The 23555-nt window shown below is 34.8% G+C and overlaps 1 protein-coding gene across 2 annotated transcripts in view; it reads left to right on the top strand.

The window, feature by feature from the left end:
* DNAH14 (dynein axonemal heavy chain 14) overlaps positions 1-23555 on the top strand; it is a 528962-nt gene that overhangs the window by 130904 nt on the left and 374503 nt on the right. The window contains exons 18-21 of one of the 2 annotated variants that reach the window (XM_073011492.1): positions 9690-10031; positions 11198-11567; positions 13367-13557; positions 16641-16886. In XM_073011492.1, the coding sequence (XP_072867593.1) occupies positions 9690-10031; positions 11198-11567; positions 13367-13557; positions 16641-16886 (1149 nt within the window). Of the gene's footprint in view, positions 1-9689; positions 10032-11197; positions 11568-13366; positions 13558-16640; positions 16887-23555 lie in introns of those variants that run through there. The other variant, XM_073011489.1, reaches the window with a different exon arrangement.

Here is a 23555-nt window from a genome sequence, read left to right as displayed (position 1 = left end):
TTGATTTTGGGAGTTTTATTCTACTCTTAAATTTCTTTAATGATAATCTTCCCTCTCCTGATTCTCACAATAAAATGTATTTATCTGCTATTAAGAGAAAACAAAATGTTTATCCTCTAAGATGCCATATTCCTCCATAGCATTTCCTCAGGCCAATAAAATGAGATCTCAAGAATGGTGTTGCTTTCTAATTCTCCCCTTCTCCAGAAATGAGATGTTGGAACAACCGAACTCCCACTCCCTACTCAACAGTTAGTCTTCACTGAGATAGCTTAGTACTTTCAGTTCTAGACTATTACTGAAATAGAAGTATGTCTTTTCTTTATTTTCAGTGTTGGGGGCTATAGTGCAATGGTGATCATAGCTTACTGCAACCTCAAACTCAAGTGATCCTCCCACCTGGGCCTCCAGAGTAGCTGGGACTATGGGCATGTGCCACTATAGCTAGATTTTTTTTTTTTTAAGATGGGATCTTGTTATGTTGCCCAGGCTGATCTCTAACTCCTGGCCTCAAGTGATCCTTTCAGCCTCCTGAATAGCTGGGATTATAGGCATAAGCCACCACACCTGGTTGTATTTTCTGTTTTGAAAGTCCTTATATAGCACATAAATTACATACTCCCAGAAAGTTCATCTTCATCCATTTAGCTATGTAGACAGGAATGAGAATATAATGTTTACAACATTGATTATGATGTGAGACTGCCTAAGTTCAAAATCTGTGATCTAGCCATGCTGGAGAAACAAAGACTGAACTTAACCTCCTTCCATAAACAACTAAATAAAATAAAGGAAAGAAATACTGGTGGGGTACATTGGTTCATGCCTCTGTAATGCCAGCAATTTGGGAGGCCAAGGCGGGTGGAGTGCTTCAGCTGAAGAGTTCAAGACTAGCCTGGACAATGTAGTGAAAACCCATCTCTACAAAAAGTGCAAGAAAACTAGTCAGGCATGGTGGTGCACACCTGTGGTCCCAGCTACTCAGGAGGCTGAGGTGGGAGGATGGCTTGATCCCAGGAAGTTGAGGCTGCAGTGAGTTGATCATGCCACTGCACTCTAGCATGGTCAACAGAGTAAGACTATTTCTCAAAAAGAGAGAGAGAGAGAGAGAGAGAGAGAGAGAGAGAGAGAGAAAGAAAGAAATACCTTCAGACACTGATTAACAGGTAGTACAGGATTATGATTCTGGAAATAAGGGAAACAAGTGAGAGAGAGGATTTCTGCCTGGGGATAGTTTTTGGACTACAAATATGTACAGGGAGGGGGAACTGGCCTCAATAAGTTGAGGAAATGGCTGAAATTTTTAGGGCAGAGTCCTATAAAGAAGGAAGCTATAAGAAAATAAAAAGCCCCAGAAATCTGCCCTGGGGTCCTGTGACTCTGCTCAGTAGGCAGAATGTTCGTAGGGTGAAAGTTCACAAAGATGAATTGGAACCAGTACTTGTAAGCAGAACAATCTTTAGAAATCACCAAGTTCTGACTGCCCAGAGTGGAGGATCTCAGTGATTGTACAGGGCATTCAGTGTGGACCCCGAATAGGTAAACCTTAGCAATAGAGCCAACTATCCCTAAAGGAAAGTCTGTTTTATACCTACCTTTCCAAAGATTAAAGATAGACCTCAAAGAGATCAAATTGATCTGCATTTAATTACCTGAAAAAATGAAAGACAACACTCTTTAAATGAAAACAGCAAAAATCAGATATATAACATGCAACATTGACAATGCCTGATTTTCAACCAGAAATTATTAAACATGCCCAGAAGCAGTAAAATGTGACCTACAACTAAGAGAAAAAAAATCAATGGAAACAGAAATGACAAAATGGGGCTATCAGAAAAGAACACTAAAACAGATTATATATTTATGTACAAGTATTTAAATGAAAACATGAACATAACAAATAGACAAATGAAAGATATTTAAAAAGAGCAAAATAGCAAAACTTAAAGAGATGAAAAATACAATACAGTCATCCCTTTGTATTTGTGGAGGATTGGTTTCAGGGCTCCAAGGATACCATAACCCACAGATACTCAAGTCCCTTATGTAAATCATGTATTTACATATAACCTACCCACATCCTCCTGTATACTTTAAATCACCTCTAGATTACTTTTAATGCCAAATACAATGTAAATGCTATGTAATTTTTATATGGTATTGCATATTTTTTATTGTTTTAATTTTTTAATTGTTTTTTAAAAACACTTTCCATTTGTGGTTGGTTGAATCCATGGGTGCGAAACCCACAGACATGGATGGCTGACTGTATCCTAAATGAAAATTTAACTTGATGAGATTAATAGGAGATTAGACACTGCAGAAAAAAATCTGAACTTGAAAAAATAGAAATAGAATCAATTACAAAGGAAGCACAGAGAGGAAAGAAGACTAAGAAATCAAACAAAAGCAGAGCCTCAGTTGCCTGTGGGATAATACCAAGTGACCTATCATATGTGTAATTATAGTTCTATGGGAAAAGAGAAGGTGGATGGACAAAAGATATCTGAAAAATGATGAAATAGTTTCCAAATTTGATGAAAAGTATAAACCAATAGATTTGAGGAGCTCAATGAAATTCAATGAAAACAAAAAAGAAAACAATGCCCAAAACATAATAAAATTACTGAAAACCAGTGAAAAGGAGAAAATTGTAAATGCAGCAAGACCTCCTCCCCAAAAAAAGATAAAGAATGAGAAACAGAAAAATAAGAAATTTCACAGACTTCTGGTGAGAAATTATGTAAGAAAGAAGGCAATGGAGTAACATTTTTAGAGAGAGAAAAATCTCTTTGAATTTTGTGTATCTAACAAAGGACTTGTATCCATCATACATAAGGAAGACCTCTTACAAGACAAAGTACCAATAAAAATACAAGACAACCCAATAAAAAGTGTGCAAAGTATTTGATCAGACATTTAATGAAAGAAGATGACAAATAGATACAATCTGTGCTAAACATCACAGTCTTCAGGGAAATGTACATTAAAACTCCAATGGCAATTCACTATATAGCCATTGGAATGGCTAAAATTAAAATACTGACAATATCAGATGTTAAAAAAGGCATGGAGAAACTAGAAGTTTCATACATTGCAGGTGATAATGCAAAATGGTACAGTCACTTTGGAAAACTGGCAATTACTTTTAAAGTTAAATACTCACCATTTAATCCATCAGTTCCATTCCACATTGTTCACCCATGAAAAATGAAAACAAGTCCATACAAAGACTTGCACCCAAGTGGTCAGAGAAGCTTTATTTGCAATGGCCAAAACCTGAAAACAATCCAAGTGTATATAAATAGGTGAACAGATAAGAAAAATTTGATATATATTTGATATATTCATGTATTAGAATAGCATGCAGCAGTAAAAAAACAAAAACAACAACAACAAAACACTACTACATGCAACAACTTGGATAAATATCAAAAACATGTTGAACAAAAGAAGCCAGACACAAAGGAGTACCTACTATGTGATTCCATGTACTCATATATGAAACTTGACAAGACAAATTTGATCTATAGCAACAATAACTAGACAGATTATTTTCTGAAGCCAGGGATGGGAGGAGATTGGGATGGGTCACAAGGCATCTTTCTAGGACGGTGAAGTTTTCTATATTTTGTTTATGGAGGTAGTTACAAATATATATGAGTGTTTAAAACTCATCAAAATGAACAATTAGCATTTTTCTATATAAAAATTATGTTTCAATGCAAATGATTTTTTTAAAAACCTAGCTGTTCTGTTTACTATTTGAAGGAAGGTATTAATAGAGATATCCTGTCTGTACCATAGTTTCCTCAAAGGTAAATTAGGGATAATATTATTACCCTACCTAGAATGGTTGTGGAATTAAGTTAATCATTGCAAAGCTGTTTCTTAATTTTATTTTTTGTCTTTTTGAAAAGTTTTATTGCAAATGAACAAATGCATCATGAAATCTTTGCCCATGCCTATATCCTGAATGGTATTACCTAGGTTATCTTCCAGAGTTTTTACAGTTTAGGATTTTACATTGTTGTGTATATTTATATTGTTGTATATATTTATAGGGTACAAAGTGATATAATGATTTATGAACATAAGGAATAATTAAGCTAATTAACATAACCATCATCTCAAATACTTATCATTTTTATGATAAAGACATTTGAAATTTATTCTCTTGGTGATTTTGAAATGTGCAATACACTATTATTAAATATATTCACCTTGCTGTGCAATGCATCTCAAAAAAAAAACACACACACACACACACACAAATCTTACTCCTTCCATCTGAGGCTTTGTACCCTTTGACCATCATTCCATTTCCCCCACTCATAGCCTTTAGTAAACACCATTCTCCTCTCTTCTTTTATGAGTTCCACTGTTTGAGATTCCACATATAATTGAGAACATGTGATATTTGTCTTTCAGTGCCTTGCTGTGCCTAGCTTATTTTATTTAGTGTGTCTTCCAGTTCCATCCATATTGACACAAATGACAGATTGAATTTCTTCTTTAAAGCTGAATAATATTTTATTGTGTACATATAATACATTTTATTTGTCCATTCATCTCTTGATAGACAGGTAGTGTCCATAAGTGTCCATAAGTGAATAGTGCTAAAAGGAACATGCAAGTGCAGACATCTCTGACATACTTGTTTCAGATCTTTTGGGTAAATACCCAGAAGTGAGATTGTTGGATCATGTGGTAATTCTATTTTTAGTTTTTTGAGGAACCTCCATACAGTTTTCCAAAAGGGCAGTATGAAATTATATTCCAAACAACAGTGTTCAACTGTCCTCTTTTCTCCAAATCCTTGCCACATGTACTTTCATCATTTTGATAATAGCTATTCTGATAGGTGTAAGGTGATGACTCATTGTGATTTTAACTTGAATTTCCCTAGTGATTAGTGGTATTGAGCATTTTTTTTTTCATATATCTGTTGGCCATTTGTATGTCTTGAGACATATCTACTTTTTATTGGATTGTTTATTTTCTTTCTGTAAAGGTATTTGAGTTGCTTATAAATTATCCCCTTATCAGATGTATAGCTTGCAAAATATTTTCTCCAAATTCATAGGCTGTCCCTTCAGTCTATGAATTGTTTCCTTTGGTTTGCAGAAGATTTTTAGTTTGATGTAATCCTATTCATCTCATTTTGCTTTTGTTGCTTGTGCTTTCAGGATCATATCCAAGAAATCATTGCTTAGACCAACATCATGGAGCTTTGCCCCTGTCTTCTTCTAGAAGTTTTACAGTTTTCAGTCTTCATTTTTTAATTTTTAATTTATTTTTATTATATATTTTTATTTCAATAGTTTTGGGGTACAAGTGATTATTGGTTACATGGATAAGTTCTTTAGTGGCGATTTCTGAAATTTTGGTGCACCTATCAACTGAGCAGTATACACTGTACCCAATATGTAGTCTTTTATCTCACACCCCCCTCCCACCCTTCCCACCTGAGTCCCCAAAGTTTATTATATTGTTGTTATGCCTTTGCATCCTTATAGCTTAGCTCCCACGTATAAGTAAGAACATATGATACTTGGTTTTCCATTCCTGGGTTACTTCACTTAGAATAATGGCCTCCAGCTCCATCCAAGTTTCTGCAAAAGACATTGTTTTGTTCCTTTTTTATAGTTGAGTAGTATTCCATGATGTGTATATACCGCATTTAATTTACCCACTTATTGGTTGATGGGCACTTAGATTGTTTCCGTATTTCTGCAATTGTAAAATGTGGTGCTATAAACGTGTGTACATGTGTCTTTTTTTAACTTTTAAGTTCAGGGGAATGTGCAGAACGTGCAGATTTGTTACATAGGTAAACATGTGTCAAAGGAGTTTGTTATACAGATTATTTAATCAGCCATGTATTAATCCATTACTTATTTTTCCTTACTCTCTCCCTCCTCCCACTTTCCACCCTCCAATAGGCCCCAGTGTGTGTTGTTCCCCTCTATGTGTCCATGTGCTGTCATCATTTAGCTCCTACTTATAAGTGAGAACATGTGGTATTTGGTTTTCTATTCCTGCATTAGTTTGCTAAGGATAATGGCCTCCAGTTTCATCCATGTCCCTGCACAGAATATGATCTCATTCTTTTTATGGCTGCATAATATTAGTGTATACATACCATGTTTTCTTCAGCTAGTCTATCATTGATGGGCATTTAGGTTGATTCCATGTCTTTACTATTGTGAACAGTGCTGCAATGGATATATGCATGCATGTGTCTTTATAACAGAATGATTTATATTCCTTTGCGTATATACCCAGTAATGGCATTGCTGGGTTAAATGGTAGTTCCATCTTTAGGTCCTTGAGGAATCGCCACACTGTCTTCCACAATGGCTGAACTAATTTACACTCTCATCAAGTGTGTAAGTATTCCTTTTTCTCCACAACCTCACAGCCATCAGTTATTTTTTGACTTTTTAGTAATCGCCATTCTGACTGGTATTAGATGGTAGCTCATTGTGGTTTTGATTTGCATTTCTCTAATGATCAGTTATGTTGAGCTTTTTTTTCATGTAATTGTTGGCTGCATGTAGTGACTGTTCATGTCCTTTACCCACTTTTTTATTGAGTTGTTTGATTTTTTCTTGTAAATTTGTTTACATTCCTTATAGAGGCTGGATATTAGATCTCTGTTGGATGACTAGTTTGCAAAAATTGTCTCCCATTCTGTGGGCTGTTTACTCTGTTCATAGTCTCTTGCTGTGCAGAAGCTCTTTAGTTTAATTAGATTCCATTTGTCAATTTTTGCTTTTATTGCAATTGCTTTTGGCATCGTCATCATGAAATCTTTGCCCGTGCCTCTGTCATGAATGGTATTGCCTAGGTCATCTTCCAGGGTTTTTGTAGTTTGGGGTTTTACATTTAAGTCTTTAATTCATCTTGAGTTAAATTTTGTATATGGCATAAGGAAGGGGTTCAATTTCAATCTTCAGCATGTGGCTAACCAGTTATCCCAGCACCATTTATTGAAGAGGGAATCCTTTCCCCATTGCTTCTCTTTGTCAGGTTTGTCGAAGATCAGATAGTTGTAGGTGTGTGGTCCTATTTCTGGGTTTTCCATTCTGTTCCCTTGGTCTACGTGCCTTTTCTTGTACCAGTACCAGAAGGTTGTTTCTGAGCTATTTTTCAAAGAATGTGTTCTGAAAGTTCTGTTTATTCATCCTCTTTCTGGCTGCTGCTTATCCTGGGTGTATTTATATTTCCTGAGGGTTTTGGTAGCTTCCCTTTATATGGTTAAATAAAATACTTTTTTTAAATTATTGTGCTTTAAGTTCTAGGGTACGTGTGCACAACGTGCAGGTTTGATACATAGGTATACATGTGCCATGTTGGTTTGCTGTACCCATCAACTCATCACTTACATTAAGTATTTTTCCTAATGCTATCCCTCCCCCAGCCCCTCACCCCCACAAAGGCCCCAGTGTGTGATGTTCCCCGCCCTGTGTCCAAGTTGGAAATCATCATTCTCAGCAAACTGTCACAAGGACAGAAAACCAAACACCACATGTTCTCACTCATAGGTGGGAATTGAACAATAAGAAAGTACTTTCTATTTTTAGTTTGTAAGAGTTTTTATTGTAAGTGAATTTTATCAAATGCTTATTCATTACATCTATTGAGATAATCTTGCAGTTTTCCTTTAACCTTTTTCTGTGGGGAGTTATATTAATTGACTTTCTAAGGGTAATCTCACATCCAAATTGATACATTTACCTTACCAGCATGTGCATACACATTCATACATATTATTTTTAAGGTTTTTGTATTTATAAGTGAAAGTTATCTATAATTTTCTTTTACCATCCTTATCTGGTTTTGGTATCAATATGTTGCTAGTGTCATAAATGAAATTTGGGTATATTTTACCTTTTTATATTCTCTTGGTTTATATGAGATTGGAATTATTTCGTTGTTTGTGATATAAATATGTATTTTAAAATTTGGGGGGCATTTGATTAGTATCTGTATTCGAGTCTAAATAGTTATGTTTACTCAGTCTACTGACATGATCATTCTTGGTGCACCTTCCATGTGCCAGGTACATTATAAGTCCATTACTAAATTATTTTATTTGATCTCCAAAGTACAGATGAGGACAATAAGTTTATTAGAATAAAACTATTTGCTGAGGTTCATGCAGTTAGTAAATACTGAGGCTGGGATCAAAAATAAGTTTCTCTGATTTTAAGGCCTCTTAATATAAACTCTGTGGCAAAGAGATACACACATGCCCCATAATAAAATTTCTGATGGATTAACAATGGTAATCTCTCGGTAATGGAATAATAGTTGACCATCTGATAAACTTTTCCATCTTATAAACTTTTGTGTATTGTGATTTTTGCATGAACATTTATTTTAATATCACATTAGACACACACATATATGAAATTAATTCAAGGCTGTGAAGATAAATTGAACTGACTTTCATACCAAAATTATATAAAATTATGCAGGCATACTCCTTAAGAGCTCTTGAAACATGAAAAAATATGACAAAATTGTAATTCCAGCACAGAAATGCAATTACTTCAGGCATTTTATGGAGTAATTTATATACACCTTTGAAAAGTATGGAGGTTATAAATATAATAGATATAAGTATGGTGGAAAATAATGAGATCTGGAATCAATTTGGGTTTGAATCACAGTTCTGTAACTTACTACATTTCTGATCTTGGTACAATAAATCCCTCTAAGACTGAGTTTCCTCCTGTGCAAATTAGAAAAAAATACTTAATTAGGAAATATGCTATCTGAATAAAGTATGATCATGTACCTAAAGAACCTATCACATACATGCTCAAAAAGTTGTAGCAATTATTATGCACCGTTCACATTTCAGTCATAATTTGCCATTTATATTACATTTCTTAAAAATTGTTATTCACAATTTACTTATTTTATGTCTTAATAGCATTTATTTTATATGTGGGATACATTCAAGTGCCTTTTGTTAACAGTAGAAGGATTTGGTCATATTAATACCCCAGTACTTAAATAATACTTAGATTTATGTCTAGATTATGTGATATGGTTTGGCTCTGTGTCCCCAACCAAATCTCATGTCAAATTGTAATCCCCACATGTTGAAATGGGGGCACTGGTGAGAGGTGGTTGAATCATGGGGGTGGACTTCCCCCTTGCTGTTCTCGCAATGGAGTTCTCAGGAGGTCTGGTTGTTTGCTGTTCTCGCAGTGGAGTTCTCAGGAGGTCTGGTTGTTTGCTGTTCTTGCAATGGAGCTCTCAGGAGGTCTGGTTGTTTGAGAGTGTGTAGCACTCCCACATTCATTCTCTCTCTGTCTCTCTCTCTCTCTCTCTCTCTCTCTCTGTCTCTCTCTTTCTCTCCTCTTTTCTTCCTTGGTAAGATGTGCTTGCTTCCCCTTCACCTTCTGCCATGATTGTAGATTTCCTGAGGCCTCCCAGCCATGCTTCTTGTATTGCTTATGGAACTGTGAGTCAATTAAACCTCTTTTCTTCACAAATTACCCAGTCTCAAGCAGTTCTTTATAGCAGTGTGAGAACAGACTAATATATGATGTTTTTATTATTGTTTGAAATTAGACTTATATAAGTAAGAGAAATTAAAAAGAATAATTACTCTTCCAAAATGGTGAAAAGTCATTACACAATTATAATTGACATGTTGATTTCAGGTTGTGGAATCATCATTGCAGCAGCTGGAATGTGATCCCACTGAAATAGAAGAATTCGTGGAGCATTTTATTTTTTTGAATACAATTTCCTCAAAAATATCTAAATTAGAAAAAGAGTACTTAACAATTTCTCAGCTATATTCTGTTGTAACCCATCACCAGATCCATATTTCAGAAGAGCAAATTGCCATATTCCAAGTTCTTCATATTAAGTTTAGTCAACTAAAATCATCTATGAAGTTAAGTATAGTAAATAAAGACACTGCTTTAACTAAATTCAGAGATAACTTGGAAGCATGTATCAGTGGTCTACGTGTTGATGTTAGCAATTTGAAAGCCAAGGTAAGTTTTTAGGTTTTTTCGGATTTTTTTAATTAAAAACTTGACCTTAGTCTCATAAGTCCAGGCATTTGGGTATTTGCTTTCAGTGGAATTTTGGCTAAACAATTTAATACAAGTATTCTTAAACTGGGATTCACAGACAGAATTTTGGTGATTTGTGAATTTGAATGGGAAGTAAAATTACATCTCCATTTTCACTCATTTCTAACTGGAACTTAGCATTTTCTCAACTATGAGTGAATGTAGGGAACAAACAGCAGCATGGCTGGTGACTTTTACCATAGGCTTCAAGAGACTGCCAAATGGGCTCATGGCATAAAAAGGACTAAAACTCAAGTTATTATCATATTTACAAATACAACCTCAGGACCGTCTCTTAACTGGTTGATGAGAGTCACTCCGAAACAATATCTCTATACTAATAACTTGAGTCTTTATCAGATAACAAATGCAGTGTTTTTGCTTCCATGATTTATTTTCCTGATAGCATTATTAACATTTTTCATGCAGAAACAGAATTTGCAAGCACATTACATTTTGTAAGTTTTCCAGATTGTTATAAATATTCTATTAATTATTGTGAACTAATACAGTGCTATGTGAATCCATGAATAAAACATGCTTTAGGATAACATAAAAGGATAAATTATGAGGAAATTTAAGTTGACATGTTCAAAATTAGATGCATAACACTCATGTTTCAGTCAGCTATTTGTACTCAGCATATGTATAAATAATAATCTAAAGACAGTTGTAATCCTTTCTAGGAAACATTGCACTAGAAGTTGTATTGAAAAGCCTATACTATATGTGTTAATAAACATGTTTAAATTCAATTGAATTCTAATGATGTAAATATTGTGTTAATATATACAGATAATTATAATGAAATAGAATTTGTAGCTTTCAAATTATAATTACAAAAACATCAAAAAATGTTATTAAATTGAACTAAGCTTAAAAAAAAAAAAAAGGACTAAAACCCCCCGAAATCTTTCTGGGCCAGTCTTTATCTTTGTCTAGGCAAAATGGTAATGATAGTTCCAATTTCACTCACTTATCAGGTAAAAGCCTAGATTATGTACTAAAATGCTTTCACTGCCAGTAAAACAGGTATGTTCTAGACATACTGATTTCTCTTAGAAAGTCCTACTCTTATTTTTTAGATAAGAACTCCTCTTTTGTTATGTGCTGGTACTCAAGTGTCAACGGCAATGGAAATGATCCAGACTCTCTCAGGGGAAGCTGCAAGTTTAACTAACAAAGCTAAAGCATATTCAAGCTATCAGGATTGTTTCAGTGATTCTCAATCTCATATGCATTCTATTAATGTGGAAGAAATTACACAGATTGTGCTTTCAGAGATCTCTGACATTGAATGTGACTTGACTTTGAGGAAAAAATTATGGGAAGCACAAGAGGAGTGGAGGCAAGCCTCTTGGGAATGGAGGAATTGTTCTCTTCAAAGTATTGATGTTGAATCAGTACAGAAAAATGTTTCAAAACTGATGCACATAATCTCGGTATTAGAAAAAGGTAAAAATGTGTTTCTCAAATTTTCCCACCTAGATCTATGTACCAAATGGCCTTTGGACATCAAGAGCATTGTCCTTGGCTTGTTTCTTTACCTGTTCTCAGGGGTTGACCATTATGGCTAGAGCTACAGTACAAGAGTATAGGTAGGAATTTTATTGAAGCAAAAAAGAGATTAAGTCTTGTCAATAAAGTTTTATTAAGTAATTAACAATTTTTATGTCCTTTAAAAGTTGGTTCCCTGCATAGAACCCCAGCTACCTCACCCTGAGTATGGCCCTTCTTAGGGCACTAGTCAGAGATGTTTTGATGATAAAGGACCATCTGCATAATCATTATCTTTAGGGCAGTGGGTAAACAGTGTAATTTTTAGAGGCTTATTTTATTTTAATTATCAAATTTGAAATCTTGCCAATGCAAAGATACTGCTTTTTGTGAGAGCATTTCTGTAAGATCATATCCCTTTCCAAAAGGGAGATGTTGTTTCACCTGGCCAAGAGAATATCTTTGTATTTTTTTTAAAGACTTCTCCCCTATCACTCAGCTATACCTTAAACTAAAATTTCTTCTCCAGAAAAGCCAGAAAAACACTTTATTTCAGTTGTTTTAAAATTATGTAAGAAATATAACAATAGCACAGAAGTTTAGAAAAGAGAACAATTGGGGGCAAATCGCAGTCTCTTTAACATAACACTCATTGCATGCATCCCCTCTTAATATTTTGTTATATACATGCTTCGGAGAACAGTAAAATAACAACTAGATGATACCTTCTTTTACCCATGGTTCCCCAGACAAAATCTTGCTGTTTGCCAAAGTCTAGACTGGCAAAACTAAAGTTACACTCTTGATCTTCTATTTAATCAGGTCTTAAAAACATATTACTAGTTAATATGGCTTTATAAAAGAAGCCGCATGTATACAAATTGGTTTTTTGAGTGTATGAGTGAAGTTTTCAGTTCTCCTGAGTCTCTAACTTTGGCCCCCTCCTCTTTCTTTTACAAGTTGAGTAAAAAGGTTGTAAGAGTTGAATCTTCCACTCCATAGGTTTTGAATCCTGTACTTCAGTGGTTTGTCAGTGGCAGAGGACAGACTAGTGCTAGTCTGTGGCAAAGCTGTCACCTACATTTCCTACATTTTGGTGTTAAAGTGTTTTTTAATGAAATCATAGTGATGGTATATTTTTTCCCTTGATGTTCTTCCCTACTTACCAAAACTTTAAAAAACCCAAACCAGCTGAGTACAGTGGCTCATGCCTGTAATCACAGCACTTGGGGAGGCTGAGGTGGGCGGATCATTCAAGGCCAGGAGTTTGAGACCAGTCTGGGCAACATAGCAAGACCTCATCTTGCTATGTTAAGTTGTTATTTAAATAAATAAATACCCAGAATCTATGACAGTCTTCTGAATGTTTGTGCTGTGTGTGTGTGTGTGTGTGCTCACGTGTGTGTGCATGTGCATGTGTACCCATTCGTCTGTATATTTATCATGTCAGGGAAAATCTGGGAAACCTGTGGTAGCTGGCCACTCCTGGTATCAAATTTTCTAAGATAATTTGGTTGTGATAGTTGGGCTTTAGTCACCAGTCCTTATAACTATTTCTCTTTATTTTAATGCATAGTTGATTCTCATGGAAGGGTGATGTTAATAAAGCTCACTGCTTCATGTTATTTTAATGTAGTTTAATAATTGATAAAGTAGTGTTTAACAAATTTTAAAGAAAAAAAAATCTTTTCTCAATTTTTTTGTTTAAAAAATATAATGAACATATTGTAAGCCTACTGACCCATTGTCATTTATAGGTTTACCTAAAAGTGATATGCTGACACATCTTAAGCAAGTGGTAACAGAGTTTAAACAAGAGCTGCCTATCATTATAGCTCTGGGAAATCCCTGTCTCAAGCCAAGGCATTGGGAGGCTCTCCAGGAGACTATTGGGAAGTCAGTTCCCCTTGATAAAAACTGTAAAGTAGAGAATCTTCTAGCTCTCAAGGTAAATAAAAATGGTTTTTTAAAAAAATAGGTTGAAATACCAGATGGGCCAATTTTAAATAGGCAAGTAAATATACAACGAATAGGAATTAGGAAAGGAAGTTTATGAGTGCCTGGGAAAATAATAGTACGTTTGTAGAATAATAGGTGATAGGAAATTATTTAATTGGAGATATTGTGTAAGCTATTAATTATTCCATTATTTAGGTGATTAAAAAACAGTAATACTGGTTTTCATGTATGACAAATGAAATTAGTGCTGCTTTATTTAACAGTACTACTAATACAGACCACATTTTATAGGAATGGAAATATCAAAACCACTGTATTCATTATATGTAAAATGAAAATATGTTAAGATATGTAAGAATTGTCCTACCTTAACATGTATATAACTTGACATTATATTTAAAATGCATAATAAACAACTATTTGACTTTCCATGTAAGTTTTATTATAAAAAATACTTTTTTCAATTTTTCCATGATTAAAAATTTTCTATTTTCATGCCTAATTTGCAATAAGCTTCATTTATGTTTAATGTTTCATGGCTGACAACATATAATGTAATCAAAACACGTATTTTATTCCTGTAATTCTCTACTAAATAATCTGTTGTAATGAGGAACATGGGCACTTTTTTTAAGAATTTAAAAAGAAGAATTTTTTTAAAAACAACTTTCATTTTTAAAAATTAGATTATTTTTTATCACCAGCCCTAGTCTCGACTTTCTCCTGAACTCCAAATTCACATATGCAATTTCCTATTCAATATCTTAACTTATATGTCTAAGTTGAGATATGTCAAAAACATATCAAAACATGTCAAAAACATTCACCTTTCATTCTCCATCTCCAAATTCTACTCTTCCTCTGTGTTTCTTATCTCAGTTGATGGTAGCTCCATTCTTCCAATTGTTTACACTAAAAATCATGAAATAATTCTGAATCTTCTTCATAATATTCATCGTATCTAAATATCTCATTTTAGAGCCTCCTAACTGATATACATGCCCAACTGATATACATGCCAAGTGGAATTCAGCAAGATAGCTAGATGATGTCAGAGCATAAGAGCAAATACCAACAGATGAATTTATTTCAAATCAGCGTGCATAAAATCTAGCACAATTTTAGTGGTATTTTTATTTCCAGTCTTGGGTTATTGGAACTATTCTTGGGTAAAGTTAGATAAAGGGTGAGAATTTTTCAGACTAAATGTAGCAGCAAGCTATAAAAGTTAGGGTAGATAGGTACATATGATAGCAACTGGTGGCCTACATGGGGATGGTGGCCTGTAATAACTCAAAGGCCTCCAATCAGCTATTACATGTCTAACATTAATAGATAGTTTAAAAAGGAAGTCCCATGCATTTTTTAGAGGGCCCCAATTAGGACAGTTTGACATGTGAACAAAAGTGAGCGAGGTCTTCAGCCTTTGAAATACTGCAGTGAGGAGTTAGAGGAACTCCTTCTTCTTCTTGAAGATAATTGTAATAATAGAAGGGATAAGAAGGCAATCAGCTGGTAATTTCAAGTGAACTCTAAGAGTTCCTGGATGATTTTGGTCATCCTGTAGAAATTTGACAATGTATCCAGTATAATGTAGATGCCAAAATGGACAGGATTTGGCCCAGAAACTCAGTCTTCATTTATTAAAACTTGCATTTTGGAGGATTGACCCAGAAGTGGTGGTCATGCTGCAAGACCTTCCAAGATAGGTCATATTTGAAGTTCTATTAAATGAATAAAGTATGATGGCTTGCAGTTATATGACAACCATTTTGTCCAAGATGTTGTGCAGGCTCTGAAAAACCTACCACATGAAAAGCATTTCATGAAGTAAATTAAGAGCAAGAGCTCAATGGTATGCATGTGATGAACACTTATCAATCATTTTATGGTTGATAATTTTCACTTTGGAAAGCCATATGCTTTATAATGAAGTTAGATAATTAATTACAACCGTCAAGATTCAGCTGAAACCACCCTGCTATATCAAGTCAGTTGGAAGATCTGACTATTTGTCAGTCAGGTCCCATACTTTGACCATAAAGACTTGACAAGGCTAGATTCACTTCACTGAAATTTTGCTTTACACATTATCAGTGTCTGGATTTAGTTTTTAACAATCTCAGAATGTTAGCATTAGGCACGAACTTTGATGGTTCTATAGTTCTTTATCTGCCTTTGACTGAATAATCTATGTCAAAAGGTAGGCTTCTTTTCCAAAACTGTTACTTAAGACCATAAGAAGTAACTGATCCCACCATCCTTATAATTCATCTTTGGCAAGCATATAAGAGAAATGATGAAAACTAGTCATATCTATTCATAATCCCCACTGAGTTGCGTTACTAAAACATTGGGATTGGGCATCATTCTTTAACACCATAGAGATGACATACAGGAATGGTGGCAGAGTCTTACCTACCAGCTATAAAACAATAAGCCCAACTAGTTAATTCTAAGATGTGTAGATGAGAAGGTCTCTGAGTATCTCTATTATAGTGAGTGACTCTGGAGATCTTATATCAGGATCTTGTCCTATAGGAATTGCAGGTCAGTGCACATGGTAAGAAGGTCTGTATATACTCCACTAATGTATTTTAAGAAACATGTATCCTGAAAGAAATGAGGCAAAGAAATGGAAGCCATGGAAATTGGGATCCATCAGAGTTGCATTCTCTTACATGAATATATCCCAAGAATATTGTAGAGAGTAAAAGCATGTCACAAAGTAATTCAGCAGTTGGCATTAGGGCAGAGGAAAGAATGCTGAAGGAAATAATACCACCTACACATATACAGAAGGTATATACTCTTTATAACTGGCTAGAATCAGAGGAAAGTTGGAAATTTTTACTGATGATGAAAAACGTGAAATAGGATGATTTTAAAGTGCAAAGGGATATGTCGTGAAGGTTAGACCATAAAGTTGCTGGTAAGGATGTAAACCTAACTGGAATTAGATCTTCAATATTTTTGATGTGTCTTTCAAAACATGCATTTAAAATTTCCATTTTAGACATATCAGGAATTATTTGCTATACTGGATACTAAAGAATAATTTGTTCATTTTAGATGTTTCAGTATGAAAATGAAATAAATGATATGTCAACTTCAGCAACTAATGAAGCTGCTCTTGAAAAAATGCTATTTAAGATTATTGATTTTTGGAACATTACTCCTTTGCATTTAGTTCTTCACCACACAGAGATTTACTCTATCTTCATAATACCATCTATAGATGATATAGCAGCTCAGTTAGAAGAGTCTCAAGTCATACTTGCAACAATTAAAGGATCTCCCCACATTGGGCCCATTAAGGTAAGTATTATGGCAAAGGAAAAATGTTTTCTTTTTCCATAGTTTTATTATTTTAACCTTTTGCAGTCTACAGTTTGCCTTTGAATTGTATAAATCATTCATGTACTTATATAAAAATTACATTGAATATTTACTAGTTTGAATGCCAAAAATAACTTTTTGTGGAAGCCTTAATTGTTCATGAGGAAATGTCAAAGTTTAATTTTGGCAGAAAAGATAAATTTAGATCATAGAAAAATATGACCTTATTACCGTGACTTTTATCACCAGTGTACAGTGTTCCCTGATAGTCCCTCACTGTGCAACCCCACATCTGGTAATATACCTAATAATTATTTTCAGATGTAAAGAAACTCAACATGACATGTAATAAAATAGAGATAGTAAGTAGCAAAATTAACATAATCATATACACACATATATGTATGTGCATCTATATAAATAGATGGGGAGAGAGAGAAAGTATATACACAACAAAGGGAACTCACATTATTTGTAGGATTTAGTGAAAATGTCAGTTAACTGAAACTTTGAGGGAAAAAACTCAATAAATTACAGAATAAAATAAACCCAATACACTTTATTCTTTAATCACATGCAGTACAAAAAAAATGAAAAGCAGAAAAACAGCAAAAACGGCAGACAAAACAAAACACCCAAAACAATAGAAATTTAAAAGCAACCATAAGAATATACAGGAAATGTAATCTAATTTTTTTAAATTTAAAAGTAAGGAACAGGAGAAAATCACGTTTCAAACCTGTCACAATTGGCTAGAGCCCTACGAAAATGAATGTTTAAGCATTAAATGCCTCAATTAAAAATGAAAAGTGAATTTAATAAATGATAAATAAGCACATTCAAGAAACTGAAAAGAACAACAACACACACACACACATACACGCACACACACAGCCTTCTACTTCTAAGCAAGATGGAGTATAGGGACGAGATTTACCATCTGTCTTAGTCTACTTAGTGTGGCCTTAACAATACCACACACTAGATGATTTATAACAAAAAGAAATTTATTTGGCTTACGGTTCTGGAGGCTGGGACGTCCAAGATCATGGGGCTGGCATCTTGCCAGGGCCTTTGTGCTGCATTATTATCCTATGGTGGAGGCAGAAGAGCAAGTGAAAGCACAAGATGGAGAGAGAAAAGGGGCTGAATTCCCACAATAACTAATCCATCCCTGTGATAATGGCAGTAATCTATTCATTAGGGCAGAGCCCTCATTATCTAATAACCTCTTAAAGACTCCAGATGTCACCACTGTTACAATGGCAATTGAATTTCAATATGGGTTTTGGAGGGGACATTCAAGCCATAGCACCAGCTTGCCTGAAATAGCCGAATCAGACTAGACAAAATATATGGAACAATGGTTTTTGGGACACTGGACATCAGGCAATGAAAGACAAGGATCCCTGAGAGATGAGAAACACACAAAGTAAGCCCTACGATTCTACCAACTTATCTTCTTGAGTTTCCAGACCTTGGAGAGGAGAGATAGGGAGGAATATAGGCAGAGCCTGGCAGACTTCTGATATGAGGAGATGCTGTTGAAGGTCTGGAGAACCAAGGTAGGCTACAGTATTTAGGATAAACTACCAGGGAAGATAAAGCTGCAGAGACAGAGATCTTCATAGATTTGTGGCGGGTCCCTACACAAGCATTCAGTAGACCCAATCAATGACACGTGAAACTGCCAGAGGTCAGGGAAGCAACTACTTGAGAAAATTAGAGGGAACAATGCCTGGTGCTCACATAGGGCTGGGAATAGTGCCTGCATGCATGGTCAGAACAGAAAACCTCATAATTCATAAGCACTCAAAGAGTCTTGCCACAGTAATATGGAATAACTAGTCCTGAATTAAATGTTGCTCTTGTCCTCCCTAATAGATCTTAAAAGCAAGACCTAAAATGATGAAACTGTAAGTAATTTAACTGCACCCAGATCAAAGCTCAAGACTATAGAAATATAATAATATCCAGTACCCAATAAGATAAAATGTACAATTTCTAGAATGCCATCAAAGATTAGTAGACATGCAAAAAAGAACCAAAAATAGAACTCATGATGAAAACTTAACCAATGGAAATTGAATCTGAAGTGACACAGTTATTAAAATTAGAGAAAAGGACATTAAAATGATTATACATTTATTCCATATGTTAAAAAAGTTAAGTAGAGAGAGGTACAAATATAAAAAATACCAAAATTAAACCTCTAGAGATGAAAACATTTACAATGTCTAAAGTGAAAAATACATTGGAGGAAATTAACACAGATTAAACAGTGCAGAAGAAAAGGTTGGTGAATTTAAAAATATAACATTGGAAATGATTCCACATGAAACATAGGGAGAAAGAGAAACATTAAAAATGAAAAGAGCATCAGTGAGCTGTGGGAAAGCTTCAGGCAACCTACTAGATAAATAGTTGACATTCCCCAAGAGGAGGAGTGAGACGGAGAAACAGAAAAAATTACTGAGAAAATAATGACCAGAAATTTTCCAAGTGTATTGAAAACCATAAAGCCATAGATTTACACTCATTACATTCTTAAGCACAAGAAACATCATCATTTCTCAAAACCAGTGGGGAAAATAGACAAATGACCAATACTAGGAATAGAAGAGGTGACATTACTACAGATTCTGTAGATATTAAAAGGTAAACTGAAATATTACAAACAACTTTAAGTTAATAAATTTAAGTACTTAAATGGGCAAATTCCTTAAAATATGCAAATTAATAAAGCTTGTTCAAGGAGAAATGGATAACTGGAATAACTATAATACGTACTAAAGATATAGAATTGATAGTTAAAAATGGTTTAAAACTTTCCTACAAGGAATAGTCTTGACCCAGATGGCTTGTGCAAAACTTTTATGGAAAAAATAATATCAGTTACGCACCAACTTTTTCAGAAAAGTGTGGAAAAAGGAATCCTCCATAACACATTCTGTGAGGCCAGTATTACCCTGACACTAAAGCAAGACCAAGATATTATAAGAAAACAGGCTGGGTGTGGTGACTCACGCCTATAATCCCAGCACTTTGGGAGGCCGAGGCAGGTGGATCACCTGAGGTCAGGAGTTTGAGACCAACCTGGCCAACATGGTGAAACCTCGTCTCTACTAAAAATACAAAAATTAGCTGGGTGTGGCAGCGGGTGCCTGTAATCCTAGCTACTAGGGAGGCTGAGGCGGGAGAATCGCTTGAACCTGGAAGGCAGAGGTTGCAGTGAGCCAAAACTGTACCATTGCACTCCAGCCTGGGCAACAAGAGCGAATCAAAAAAAAAAAGAAAAGAAGAAAAAAGAAAGAAAACAACAGATTTAGAAAGGAGATATTAATAAAATAAAAAAAACCTAGAAATCAATAGCCCTCTTAAATATAGATGCAAACATTGTAAAGAAAAATGTCCAAATCAAGTCCATCAATATATAGAGAATGTTGTATTATTACCAAGAGAGATTAACTTGAGAAATGCAAGGTTGGTTTAACATTCAAAAATCAATCTATAATTTGCCATATTAAACATAAAAAGAAAAACCAGATGATATGCTCAGTACATGTTAAAAAATTTTACAGAATTTCAACATTCATTCCTGATTAAAATATCTCTCAACAAATTAAGAATAGAAGATAACATTCTGAATAAAGAATATCATGAAAAACATATTGTCCTTAATGGTGAAAGACTGAACACTTTTCCCCTAAGATCAAGAATAAGGATGTTCTCCCTTACCAATTCTATTCAGTGTTTTACTGGAGTTTCCAGCCAGTATACTGAAGTAAGAAAGAGAAATAAAAGATATCCGATTGAAAAAGAAGAAGTAAAATATTATTTATATTCAGATGCCATGATTACCTATGTAACAAAATCAAACAAAATTTACAAACAAACTAAACTTATTTTAGCAAGTTTGCAGGATACATGATTAGTATACAAAGTCAAATTCATTATATATACTGGCATTGAGAAATAGCATTAAAATAAGATATATAAACCCGAGAAAAATATATAAGATCTGTACACAAAAAACTTCAAAACCCTGCAGAGAAAAATTAAAGAAGGCTTAAAAAATGGAACATACATTGTGTTCATCCATTGAAAGACCTAATAAACATGTCAAATATCACCAAATGAATCTCTAGATTCAATACAATCCTAATCAGAATCCTAGTAGACTACTTGTAGAAATTGACAAGCTGATTCTACAATTCTTATGGAAATCTAAAGGTCCTAAAATAGTATAAACAATTTTACAAAAGAAGAACAAAGTTGGAGTATTAAAACTACTTATTCAGAGGCTCATTATAAGGCCAGATATCCAAACAGTTTTTTTTTTTTTGGTTTAAAAATAGACAAGAAAGACAGAATACAGAAATAGACCCACATATATATGGACAACTGATTTTCAACAAATATGCAAAGATAATTCAGAGAAAAACTAGCCAATTTTTTTTATATGAGAATATTTATTTATTTTTTATTTTTTATTTTTTTATTATTATACTTTAAGTTCTAGGGTACATGTGCATAATGTGCAGGTTTGTTACATATATATACTTCTGCCATGTTGGTGTGCTGCACCCATCAACTCGTCAGCACCCATCAACTCGTCATTTACATCAGGTATAACTCCCAGTGCAATCCCTCCCACCTCCCCCCTCCCCATGATAGGCCCCAGTGTGTGATGTCCCCCTTCCCGAGTCCAAGTGATCTCATTGTTCAGTTCCCACCTATGAGTGAGAACATGCAGTGTTTGGTTTTCTGTTCTTGTGATAGTTTGCTAAGAATGATGGTTTCCAGCTGCATCCATGTCCCTACAAAGGACACAAACTCATCCTTTTTTATGGTTGCATAGTATTCCATGGTGTATATGTGCCACATTTTCTTTTTTTTTCTTTTTTTTTTTTTTTAATTTACTTCTTATTATTATACTTTAAGTTGTAGGGTACCTGTGCATAACGTGCAGGTTTGTTACATATGTATACTTGTGCCATGTTGGTGTGCTGCACCCATCAACTCATCATTTACATCAGGTATAACTCCCAATGCAATCCCTCCCCCCTTCCCCCTCTGCATGATAGGCCCCCGTGTGTGATGTTCCCCTTCCCGAGTCCAAGTGATCTCATTGTTCAGTTCCCACCTATGAGTGAGAACATGCGGTGTTTGGTTTTCTGTTCTTGTGATAGTTTGCTAAGAGTGATGGTTTCCAGCTGCATCCATGTCCCTACAAAGGACACAAACTCATCCTTTTTTATGGCTGCATAGTATTCCATGGTGTATATGTGCCACATTTTCTTAATCCAATCTGTCACTGAAGGACATTGGGGTTGATTCCAAGTCTTTGCTATTGTGAATAGTGCCGCAATAAACATACGTGTGCATGTGTCTTTATAGCAGCATAATTTGTAATCCTTTGGGTATATACCTAGTAATGGGATGGCTGGGTCATATGGTACATCTAGTTCTAGATCCTTGAGGAATCGCCATACTGTTTTCCATAATGGTTGAACTAGTTTACAATCCCACCAACAGTGTAAAAGTGTTCCTATTTCTCCGCATCCTCTCCAGCACCTGTTGTTTCCTGACTTTTTAATGATCGCCATTCTAACTGGTGTGAGATGGTATCTCATTGTGGTTTTGATTTGCATTTCTCTGATGGCCAGTGATGATGAGCATTTTTTCATGTGTCTGTTGGCTGTATGAATGTCTTCTTTTGAGAAATGTCTGTTTCTATCCTTTGCCCACTTTTTGATGGGGTTGTTTGTTTTTTTCTTGTAAATTTGTTTGAGTTCTTTGTAAGTTCTGGATATTAGCCCTTTGTTAGATGAGTAGATTGCAAAAATTTTCTCCCATTCTGTAGGTTGCCTGTTCACTCTGATGGTAGTTTCTTTTGCTGTGCAGAAGCTCTTTAGTTTAATTAGATCCCATTTGTCAATTTTGGCTTTGGTTGCCGTTGCTTTTGGTGTTTTAGACATGAAGTCTTTGCCCATGCCTATGTCCTGAATGGTACTACCTAGGTTTTCCTCTAGGGTTTTTATGGTATTAGGTCTAACATTTAAGTCTCTAATCCATCTTGAATTAATTTTCGTATAAGGAGTAAGGAAAGGATCCAGTTTCAGCTTTCTACTTATGGCTAGCCAATTTTCCCAGCACCATTTATTAAATAGAGAATCCTTTCCCCATTTCTTGTTTCTCTCAGGTTTGTCAAAGATCGGATGGCTGTAGATGTGTGGTATTATTTCTGAGGACTCTGTTCTGTTCCATTGGTCTAGATCTCTGTTTTGGTACCAGTACCATGCTGTTTTGGTTACTGTAGCCTTGTAGTATAGTTTGAAGTCAGGTAGCGTGATGCCTCTAGCTTTGTTCTTTTGACTTAGGATTGTCTTGGAGATGCGAGCTCTTTTTTGGTTCCATATGAACTTTAAAGCAGTTTTTTCCAATTCTGTGAAGAAACTCATTGGTAGCTTGATGGGGATGGCATTGAATCTATAAATAACCTTGGGCAGTATGGCCATTTTCACGATATTGATTCTTCCTATCCATGAGCATGGTATGTTCTTCCATTTGTTTGTGTCCTCTTTTATTTCACTGAGCAGTGGTTTGTAGTTCTCCTTGAAGAGGTCCTTTACATCCCTTGTAAGT

Source organism: Chlorocebus sabaeus, chromosome 25, assembly GCF_047675955.1.
Source record: "Chlorocebus sabaeus isolate Y175 chromosome 25, mChlSab1.0.hap1, whole genome shotgun sequence".
NCBI lineage: Eukaryota > Metazoa > Chordata > Mammalia > Primates > Cercopithecidae > Chlorocebus > Chlorocebus sabaeus.
The sequence above is the reverse complement of the archived record's forward strand: the minus strand, read 5'-3'. Positions and strand labels throughout refer to the sequence as shown.